The sequence below is a fragment of the Saimiri boliviensis genome, chromosome 14 (assembly GCF_048565385.1).
Source record: "Saimiri boliviensis isolate mSaiBol1 chromosome 14, mSaiBol1.pri, whole genome shotgun sequence".
In the NCBI taxonomy this organism is placed as follows: domain Eukaryota; kingdom Metazoa; phylum Chordata; class Mammalia; order Primates; family Cebidae; genus Saimiri; species Saimiri boliviensis.
The window spans coordinates 28,706,663-28,717,308 of NC_133462.1; the positions used below are offsets into that span (position 1 = coordinate 28,706,663).

The window sequence follows — 10,646 nt, forward strand, 5'->3', positions numbered from 1 at the left end:
TGCCTGTCCCCTTGGGTTTAGCTCGTGTGGTCTGGCCAAGTTTGGACGTTCGTGACCCCTTCACTCTGGCCACAACCCCCAGATGCGCCCAGGTGGCTGGCCAGGGAAGCTCCTAGAACATAGCTGTGCTCATTTGGCACAGGAGTGACCTCACTGAAACCTCACAGCCGCCTCTGGACAGCGGGGCAGCTGCTGCTATGCCCATTTTCCAGATGAGGACAATGGAAGCCCAGAGAGGGGGCTTCCGCATGCAGACCGTGGCCGTTCGAGCAGGTGGTTTGCCTGCAAAGCTTTGGGCCTGCCTGTTGGAAACACGTGGTGTTCTGGGCAGACACCTGAGAGGCACCAGCAGCCGCACCCCACCTCTCCTGTTCCCCTGCTCTGCGAAAGTCAGACTGAGGAAGTCAAAAGACCCATTTATTGAGCACCTCCTGTATTTGGCACCCTTCGGGGGATGACTGGGTGGGGGTCACAACCTCCTGGGTCGTGTTCTTTCCTCCTCTGCAGCCTGAATCTTGGCCACGGCTCAGGGTAGGGGCCAGCCGGGGGTTTTGGGGCAGAAGAGCATGGTCCGCACAACACGGGTGCCCATGGGTTCTGCTGCAGGACACCGAACGGGCCCCGGGAAGGGCCACCGCCCCCAGCGAAGGTTCCTCCGACCCTCAGCTCCATGGAAGAGTCCAGCACTGGGCAGATGGCCATGTGGGGCTCAGGTCGGGCGCTGGGAGGGAACCGGGCCTGAGTGGGCCGCAGGTAGGGCCCTGGGTGGCCGCCCCTTGTGGCCCGCCCTGCCAGCCTTCTGTCGCTGCAGCGTCTCCTCCACCTTCTCCTTGAAGCGCCGGTTCTTCTGCTTGATCTTGGCCAGCTCGGCCTTGCGCTTGGCCTCCAGGTCAGGGTCCTAGCACCGAGAGGACCGGGGGTGGCTGAGCCAGCACCCCCCACCCAGGGAACCTGACCCCCCACCTCCCACCGGCAGGCTCTGCCCTCACCTTCCCTTCCAGGATCAGCTGCTTCCGTTTGTTGATCTCCTTCTTTTCATCAAAGTGGGCCGCCTCCAGTTTCTGGTGGAGGGAAGTGGGGTACGGAGACGTCGGTCACGGGGGCCCCGCCTGAAAGGGGGCACCCCCAGCCCCGGAGAGCAGCTCCGCCTCTGCCCGCCTCTGACACTCACAATCTCACACTCTCTCCGCACCACGTTGACCTGTGTGAGGATCTGTAGCACCTCGGCCTCCTCCACGGAGAATTCCTCTAGCTTCTTCTCTGTGGGGACAGCAAGGCCAGGGGTCGGGGTGAGGAGGAGACGTGACACAGGGAGTTCAGCCAGGTAGTGAGCTCCCCATGCTGTGGGGTATGCAAGGCCATCTGGAGTCATATCAGACAAGGGCCAGGTGGGCAAGATCAGGGATTTCTGAGCTAAGGAAGGTTTGGACCGCTGTCTTTTTCAGTCTCACTGTCACCCAAGCAGGAGTGCAGTGACACTATCTCAGCTCACTGCGACCCCCGCCTCCCAGGGTCCAAGCAATTCTTGTGCCTCAGCCTCACTTTTTTTTTTCTTCCTCAGATGTTTCTTTTTTCTTTTTTTTTGGGACAGTCTCACTGTCTCCCAGGCTGCAGTAAATTCTCCTACCTCAGCCCCCCAGGTAGCTGGGATTACAGGCGTGTACCACCACACCTAGTTAATTTTTCTATTTTTAGTACAGATGAGATTTCACCACGTTGCCCAGGCTGGTCTCGAACTCCTGGGTTCAAGTGATCCGCCGGCCTCAGCTGCTCAAAGTGCTAGGATTACAGGAGTGAGTCACTGTGCCCGGCCAAGTCCAGATGTTTCTAAATTTTCGGACAGTTGGTGCTGTGATCAGAGATACTTTAGGAAGTGTCTCTGTCTTGGTTGCATATGAAACCACTCCCGGGGATTTTTAGCAGGCCCAGGCCCTGCCACTGCAGCCTCTGACATCTCGGGGACCTTCCACATACCTCAGTCTGAGAAACCCAAGTTCCCTCCTGACGTGGCTTTCAGTTGGTGGCAGCCACTGTGGGGAGTGCGTTCCAATAAATGGGAAAAACTGCTTTTAGGGGTGCCTAGGGAGGGAAGCCGAGCCTACATCTGCTCATATCCTACAGGGCAAATGGGTCTCAACCAGAGGCACCCACCCCTGCCCACCTTCTGCCCACCCCACCCCTCCTCTGCCCACCCCCCTCTGCCCCCACCCTCACTCACTGATCTGCTCCTCAATGGCATGCACCAGGTGGATGTCGTACTGTGTCACCAGCGTGATGGCCTGACCCTGCCGCCCTGTGGGGATGCACCAGTTATCTGCTGTGTCCTGGGGGTCAGGACATGGGGCTACGCAACTCAGGGGTCCTCCTAGAGATGCTGAAGAAAGGCTCAGGCGTGGGAAGGATCAGCCCAGAGTGTCTGGGTTCGACTCCAAGCAGGACCTCTATGTGGAGGATGGGTCACTGAGGACAGGCAGTTCTCCTGCTGGTCTGGCCTTAGACAAGCGTTACTGCCCGATTTCCCTTTTTGGCTTGGCTGCCAGGGAACCCAGTCTAAGTAATGCCAGCCATTAGTCCTGGTGAGCCTCAGCCCAAGATCTCTGCTTGCTGTTTCTGTGACGGTGACTAGGGCCGAAACCGCACTGAGGGTGGACAAGGTCGGTGAGCCTCACGGCAGCCCCACATGGACATCACCATTCTCATTATTCGCCATGGGAGGTCTGGGGAGTGGAAGTGACCTGCCCAGCGCCGCAGGGTCAGGATAGAATGTCCAGGCCCAAGCTGACCCCACCAAATGCATTTTTCCTGGCTCCAGAAGTGAGACCATCTCACAGACACCGTGCCCCTCCCTGATGCTGGGGCCGTGTGTGCACCCTCCCAGGGGGTAGTCACAAGCTGCTCAGTTCATCACCCGGCTGGGGTGAAGGCAGCACCTCCCTCGCCTTTTCTTCTTTTTGAGCTGGGGTCTCACAGTTGCCCAGGCTGGAATACAATGGTGCTATCTCAGCTCACTGCAACCTCTGCCTCCTGGGTTAAAGTGATTCTCCTGCCTCAGCCTCCCGAGTAGCTGGGATTACAGGCGTGAGTCACTGAGCCAGGCCTATTTTTATTTTTATTTATTTATTTATTTTTTGTATTTTTTTTTTTTTAGTAGAGACGGGGTTTCACCATGTTGACCAGGATGGTCTCGATCTCTTGACCTCGTGATCCACCCGCCTCGGCCTCCCAAAGTGCTGGGATTACAGGCTTGAGCCACCGCACCCGGCCTTATTTTTATTTTTATTTTTTGAGATGGAGTTCTGCTGCTTTTGCCCAGGCTGGAGTGCAATGGCACGATCTCGGCTCACTGCAACCTCCGCCTCCTGGGTTCAGGCAATTCTCTTGCCTCAGCCTCCTGAGTAGCTGGGATTCACCTTTGCTTTAGAAAGGTCGACTCCTCCAACTTGCAAACATGGCCCGGAGTAGCTCTCATTTGTGGGCTGTACCCTGCCCATGTCCCACCACCTGGCTTTGCTGGGCAGACTGGAGGGACGGGCCCAAGGCCCGGACTCCCCTTGGCCACTCACCTGCACGGGCCGTGCGGCCGACCCGGTGGATGTAGATCTTGGGGAGCCCGGGGGTGTTGTGGTTGATGACCACCTGTACCGTAGGGATGTCCAGGCCCCTGGAGGCAGAGGTGGCTGGTCAGCTTTGGGAAAACCGAGGCTAGCTACGACTCACCTAGGGCCACTCAGCAGGGAGGCTGGGGCTGCCCGACACACGCCCGTGGCCAGCTTTCTCATCTGTTGGGCTGTGTAGTAAAGAGGGAGTGCCCTGGGCAGGGGACGGAGGGCTGCTCACCGGGAGGCCACATCTGTTGCGATCAGGATCCGGTAGATACTGGACTTGAACTTGGCTAAGGCGGCAAAGCGTTCTTTCTGCACGGGGTTGGGGAGAAAATTGGGAATGGGTGAAGGCGAGGTTTTCTGTGTGAGGCCTGGGGACAGGGTGGAAGCCGGGACAGGGTGGAAGCCAGAACAGTCCCCAGTTCCACCGAGGAAGGTGGCCACGGGAAGCCAGACTGGGACAAATGAATGACAGCTGAAAGAGCTGGTGGTCAGGGAGGGCCTCTCGAGCTGCGACGTTCTGGGAGCAGGAGAGAGCAGGCGGCCGGAAGAAGGGGCCTGCAGAGGGAAGGATCGGGGCCGATGCCTGAGGCCGGGAGGTGTCCTGGGGTGAGGCTGGCAGGCCCCGGGCTCGCCTCACCTGCTTCATCATGGAGTGCAGAGCCACGGTGGGGAAGCTGAATTTGCGAAGCATCATGCACAGAATCTGGCAGGTCCTGGAGAGAAGGATGTGCCCATCAGCCCCTCCGGCTCTCAGGTCCTGGAATGGTATTCCTCCCCGGACCCGCCTGAGACACTGAGCACAGCGGTCCCATATGGCTTAGAAAGGAGAGGCAGCAGCCAGGCGCAGTGGCTCACACCTGTAATCCCAGCACTTTGGGAGGCTGAGGCAGGCAGATCACTTGAGGTCAGGAGTTCGAGACCAGCCTGGCCAACATGGCAAAACCCCGTCTCTAATAAAAGTACAAAAAGTAGCTGGGTCTGGTGGTGTGCGCCTGTAGTCCCAGCTACTTGGGAGGCTGAGGCAGGAGAATCGTTTGAACCTGGGAGGCGGAGGTTGCAGTGAGCTGTGATTGTGCCATTGTGCTCCAGCCTAGACAACAGCGTGAGACTCTCTCTCAAAAAAAGAAAAGAAAAAAAAAAAAAAAGAAAAGAAGAGGCAGCAGGATGGCAGGCGGCAGAGGCCTTGCCTGTCCAATGCCCTTTCTACTGATCACTCCCTGGAGCTGCAATTGACAAGAGTTGGCCTTGGGACTTCGGGGCTGGAAAGCTGGAAACTGACTTGCTAGGGGTGGTCACTGTTAATGAGAGGGCTGAGGGGGAGTCAGCAGAGGAAAACAGAAGAGACAGGGGCATGGGGAGGAGGGATGAGGACCATCATGTAAGCTGCTGGATCCTGCTGTGCCTGACAGCCACCCTACAGCTAAGCTTTTGTCTCTCTCTTTTTTTTTTTATTTTTTAGACGGAGTTTCGCTCTTGTTACCCAGGCTGGAGTGCAATGGCGCGATCTCGGCTCACTGCAACCTCCGCCTCCTGGGTTCAGGCAATTCTCCTGCCTCGGCCTCCTGAGTAGCTCGGATTACAGGCATGTGCCACCATGCCCAGCTAATTTTTTGTATTTTTAGTAGAGACGGGGTTTCACCATGTTGACCAGGATGGTCTCGATCTCTTGACCTCGTGATCCACTCGCCTCGGCCTCCCAAAGTGCCGGGATTACAGGCTTGAGCCACCGCACCCGGCTTTGTCTCTTTTTTATTGAGATAGAGTCTCACTCTGTCACCCAGGCTGGAGTGCAGTGGCGCGATCTCGGCTCACTGCAACTTTGCCTCCTAGGTTCAGGACATTCTCCTGCCTCAGGCCCCTGAGTAGCTGGGATTACAGGTGTGCACCACCATGCCCAGCTAATTTATTTTTGATACAGAAGGAGTTTCACCCTGTTGGCCAGGTTGGTCTTGAACTCCTGACCTCAGGTGAACTCCCCTTCTATCCTGACTCTTGCAGGAAGAGCCTACAGCTTCCCAATGACCTTCCCAAACAGCTCAACGGAGATGTGAACTGCCCTTGTGCAGACGCACACCAGGCCTGTTAGTTGTCACAACTTCCTCCGAGATAGGACTAGAGGCCCAGGAAAGCTCAGTGACACCCCCAGAACACAGCAAATGGGCTGCTCACACAGTTACATGCAGGGGTTTCCTGGCCCTTCCATCAAGGGCTGCTTGAGGAACCCCAAAGCCCAGCTATGCCTTTGGATCGAGTGTCCTTGGCTCATTGAGGGAAGCCCCAAAACCTCCAGGCTGAGCAGAGGCTGGGGAGTGCTGAGACTGGTTGTGTCCCAGGCCCAAGACATCAGGCCACCTCCTCCTCTGAAGGGCAGTGGGAGGGGAGAGGCGGCCCCACCCCTGCTCACTTGCACGTGTTGGTGAAGATGATGACGGACCAGTCCTCATGCTCATCCTGGAAGCGCTGGATCAGGTGGACCAGGTAGGCGTCCTTGACCTTCTCAGGCACCAGTAGGTAGCGCTGGTCCAGCTGCTCCACGGTGCTCACCCTGGGGACGGACAGGTGGACCGCCGCGCCTCAGTGTACCTGCCTCTCGGATGGGGCTGCCCCTCCCCGCCCCCGGCTGTCTGGGCTGTGGACTCACGGGGCCTGTGCCTCCCAGAAGAATGGCTGGTTGGTGGCCAGGCCCTGCAGCTCCCGGAGTGTGTCGGTTAGCGTGGCGCTGAACAGCAGCGTCTGCCTGCGGGCTGGCACGGCCGCCAGGATGGTCTCCAGGTCCACAGTGAAGTCAGTGCAGCCCTGTTCCAGCAGCCGGTCTGCCTCGTCCATCACCTGCCGTGCCAAGGGGGCGGGGGTGAGGGTACTGTTGATGGTCCCAGGTCTTGGCCACCCCTGAAACAGGCCTCTTTGAGAGGCGTGGACATGGGCCCTGGAGCACTCTCCTTCCAAGGGAGGCCTGCCCCTCACCCAAATCCCAGCAAGGCCCTGCCCCTAAATAACATTGCTAGGACTGGGGCCCCTCTTATTGGTCCTCGATTGGTCCTTGTCACCATTTCTAGCATTTTACGGGACAGTCTAAGGGACATACATTTCCTAAACAGATGAGATGGTGCCCCCGGGCTCTGATGCTGGGCCTGGAGGCTCTGAGCCCAGCTCCTGAGGTCTGCTCGTGGGGGTGGGGGGACTCACCAGGAAGCGGATCTTCTTTATACTAAAAGTGTTGGAGCTGCGCAGGTGATCTGCCAGGCGCCCTGGCGTGGCAATGACCACGTGTGGTTTCCGGGAGAGCTCCAGCGCCTGGGCCACCATGTCTGGGGGGCAGAGAGTGAGAGGCGGGGCTGGGTGGGTGGTCCAAAGCTGCCAGGGTCCCATGCTGGGGCCTCCCCTGCCTTCCAGTTCCCATACCCAGGCCACCGACGATGATGCAGTCTTTCAGCCCCAGAGGCTTCCCCAGGACCCGGAACTGCTCTGCGATCTGGTAGGCCAGCTCCCTGTGGGTGTGAAGGGGCCAGGCTGGGTCAGGTAGTGGTTCTGAACCTGCCTCCCATTTCCCTCTCCATTCCCAGGGTCTCTCCCTGAGGCCCCAGGTTCCTGACTTGCCCGGTCCTGTTCACAAAGATAGTGAGCGTTGGCCGGGTGTGGTGGATCATGCCTGTGAGCCAAGCACTTCGGAGGCCAAGGCAGGCGGATCACCTGAGGTCGGGAGTTCAAGACCAGCCTGACCAACATGGTGAAACCCCCTCTACTAAAAAAAAAAAAAAAAAGATACTGAGCGTTGATTGTGGCCCCTGCCCCCTCGTCAGGCTCAGCCCGGAACATTCCTCCTTCATCAGCCCGATCCAAAATGGCTTCAGCATCTCCTCCTAGCCCAAACCTGTGCCTTCCCCCAAGTTCACCACTCAGCAATGGCCTCACCACCAGCCAGGGAGTCTCAAGCCTCAGGCTTCTCTCTTCCTCTCTGTCCCCCAGTCAACTCTGTCCTGGCCTCTCCCTGGCCCGTGACCTTTCCTGCTCACACACCCTCAGAATCAACCCTCTGCCTGGCATTCAAGGCCCTTCTCAAACTGGCTCCAATATGCTCGGGCCCTGGTAGCCTTTCTGCTGCAGCCTCTCTCACGCATCTCCTACATGCACTAGCAGGTCCCTCTGGCCAGAACACCTTTCCCTAAACTTGTCCCTTTGCAGGGCCCCTTTCATTTTCTTTTCTTTGAGATGGAGTCTTGCTGTGTCGCCCAGGATGGAGTGCAGTGGTGCCGTCTCAGCTCACTGCAACCTCCACCTCCCAGATTCAAGCGAATCTCTGCCTCAGCCTCTAGAGTAGCAGGATTACAGGCATGTGCTACCACACCCAGCTAATTTTTCTATTTTTAGTAGAGACGGGGTTTCACTATGTTGGTCAGGCTGTTCTCAAACTCCTGACCTCGTGATCCACCTGCCTTGGCCTCCCAATATGCTGGGATTACAGGTGTGAGCCACCGCACCTGGTCCGGCCCTTTTCATCTTTAAGACACTCTTTGAGTGAAGCCTTCCACAACACCGCGCCCCCCCCACCCCACCACCGCAAGCCACACCATTGTGGCATACCATGCCCACTTCTGCTGTCATAGGACTTATCACATCAACTGCTCTGCTTGCTTGCCCAAGGACAGGAGACATGTCAATTTCTTTTTTTTCAGGTGGGGAGACAGAGTTTCACTCTTGTTGCCCAGGCTAGAGTGCAATGGCAGAATCTCAGCTCACTGTCACCTCTGCCTCCTGGGTTCAAGTGATTCTCCTGCTTCAGCCTCCCAAGTAGTTGGGAGTACAGGTACTCACCAGCATAGCTGACTAATTTTTTGTATTTTTAGTAGAGACAGGGTTTCTCCATGTTAACCAGGCTGGTCTTGAACGCCTGACCTCAGGTGATCCACCCACCTCAGCCTCCCAAAGCGCTGGAATTACAGGCGTGAGCCACTACGCCCGGCCTGATACGTCAATTACTTAGGCTCTAAAACTATCGGAAGCTCCCAACTGGCCAGTGCTTGCGCTGCTTCGAGCCCTGTGCTGGGAACTTGTCCCACACACACCATCTTATTTTATTCTGTTTTTTTGTTTGTTTGTTTGTTTGTTTGTTTGTTTTGAGATGGAGTTTCGCTCTTGTTACCCAGGCTGGAGTGCAATGGTGCGATCTCGGCTCATCACAACCTCCGCCTCCTGGGTTCAGGCAATTCTCCTGCCTCAGCCTCCTGAGTAGCTGGGACTACAGGCACGTGCCACCATGCCCAGCTAATTTTTTGTATTTTTAGTAGAGATGGGGTTTCACCATATTGAGCAGGATGGTCTCGATCTCTTGACCTCGTGATCCACCCGCCTCGGCCTCCCAAAGTGCTGGGATTACAGGCTTGAGCCATCGTGCCCAGCTGTTTTGTTTTTTTTGAGACACAATCTGGCTCTATCACTCTGTCGCCCAGGCTGGGGAGCAGTGGCTCCATCTCGGCTCACTGCAACCTCCACCTCCTGGGTTCAAGTGATTCTCCTGCCTCAGCCTCCAGAGTAGCTGGGATTACAGGCACACACCACTGTGCCCAGCTAATTTTTATCTTTTTAGTAGAGACGGGGTTTCACCATGTTGGCCAGGCTGGTCTCCAACACCTAGTCTCAAGTGATCTGCCCACCTGGGGTTCCAAAAGTGCTGGGATGACAGGTGTGAGCCACTGTTCCTGAGCCATCTTGTTTAATTCTGTAGGACCCCTAAGAGGTGGGCAGCAAGATTTTCATCCTCATCTCACATGTGGGAAAAGGGCACTCAGAGAAGGAAAGGCACTTGCCTGAGAGAACACAGCTGGTTAACGCATACCCAGGAGGCCTGCTGGGGGCTCACCTGGTGGGTGTCAGGACGAGGCAGAAGATACCATAGGGGTCCTCAGACAGCTTCTGCAGGATGGGAAGGACAAACGCTGCTGTCTTCCCGCTGCCCGTCTTGGCACAGCCCAGGCAGTCCCGACCTGGGTGGGGGACAACGCAGCATCAACACCCTCCAGGTGCGGACAGCTATTCCACCGGGGACAGTTTGCAACAGCTTCCATTTAATGAGCAGTTACTGTGTGCCAAGTCCTGTTTGCCAGTAAGCCTTTTCCATTCTGGGCATACTGACCACTTTTCCACTGGCAAATGACAAATCCTAGGAAGGGGAGACCATTATCGTCTCCATTTAACAGAAGGGGAAACTGAGTTTCAGAGACCTGCTCAGGACACACAGCTGGTGAGTGGCAGGCTGGACTGGAACCCAAATCCATTCGACCTGAGATGCCCACAGCTTCCCAACACCTCATTCTATCTCCCTCCGAACTTGGGGAACCCAGAATTCCCTTCCCTCATATGCATCTTGTGCTCCCTGTTGACCCCTTCATTTATTTATTTAAATGCCTGACTTGTCACATCTTGGACTTCCTGTGGGCATCTCTCTAATGGCAAAACTGAGCTGGGCTACAGCAGAGAAGACCTGCTCCTGGCGGAGCAATCACAGGACCAAGGAGTCCTGGATCTACCAGCAATTTCCACAACCTCAACTTCTATTTGCAAAACGCAGATTGTAGTATCAGGTCTGCAGGATTTTGCAATACTATCAACTAGTCATTCACCAAACCCTCCCTGTGCTGAGACTATGAAAATTTCAGACTACATCACTTGGGTACGGACACAAATCAAGTCAGTCATGGAACCTAAATTCCAACACTGTCCAGTCGGACTCCGGAACACCGGATCTCCTGTAATGCCGGAGACTACCCCTCGCCTCGTGGGACCGGAATGAGCAAAGGCTGCGAGAAGGAAAAGGGGTCGAGGGGAGCGGAGACGCTTTTTGCGGAAGGCGCCGGGCCTACTCACCCTCCAGGATGGCGGGGATGCAGCCGAGCTGCACGGGCGTGGGCTGCTTCAAACCCAGCTGCCGACATTGTTCCACGAGCCACGATGACAGCCCGAGCTGCGCGAAGCCTGCCATCCTTGTGCCCAGCCGTGGGAGAGACCGTGCGATTCGCGCTTCCGGCGCGCACCGACGACGTCACG

General features: G+C 56.7%; 1 protein-coding gene across 1 annotated transcript; it reads right to left on the reverse strand.

Moving 5' to 3' along the window:
* Positions 1–403: 403 nt before the first annotated feature.
* On the reverse strand, positions 404–10,621 carry DDX49 (DEAD-box helicase 49). Its single transcript, XM_003942296.4, has 13 exons — positions 10,467–10,621; positions 9,463–9,586; positions 7,008–7,093; positions 6,792–6,913; positions 6,247–6,434; positions 6,010–6,150; positions 4,243–4,318; positions 3,838–3,914; positions 3,564–3,661; positions 2,219–2,293; positions 1,172–1,260; positions 990–1,061; positions 404–898 (listed from the first exon to the last, which is right to left on the reverse strand). Exons 1-13 carry the CDS (start codon positions 10,579–10,581, stop codon positions 710–712), a joined length of 1,452 nt encoding a protein of 483 aa, XP_003942345.1. The 5' UTR covers positions 10,582–10,621; the 3' UTR covers positions 404–709.
* Between the last annotated feature and the right edge of the window lie 25 nt (positions 10,622–10,646).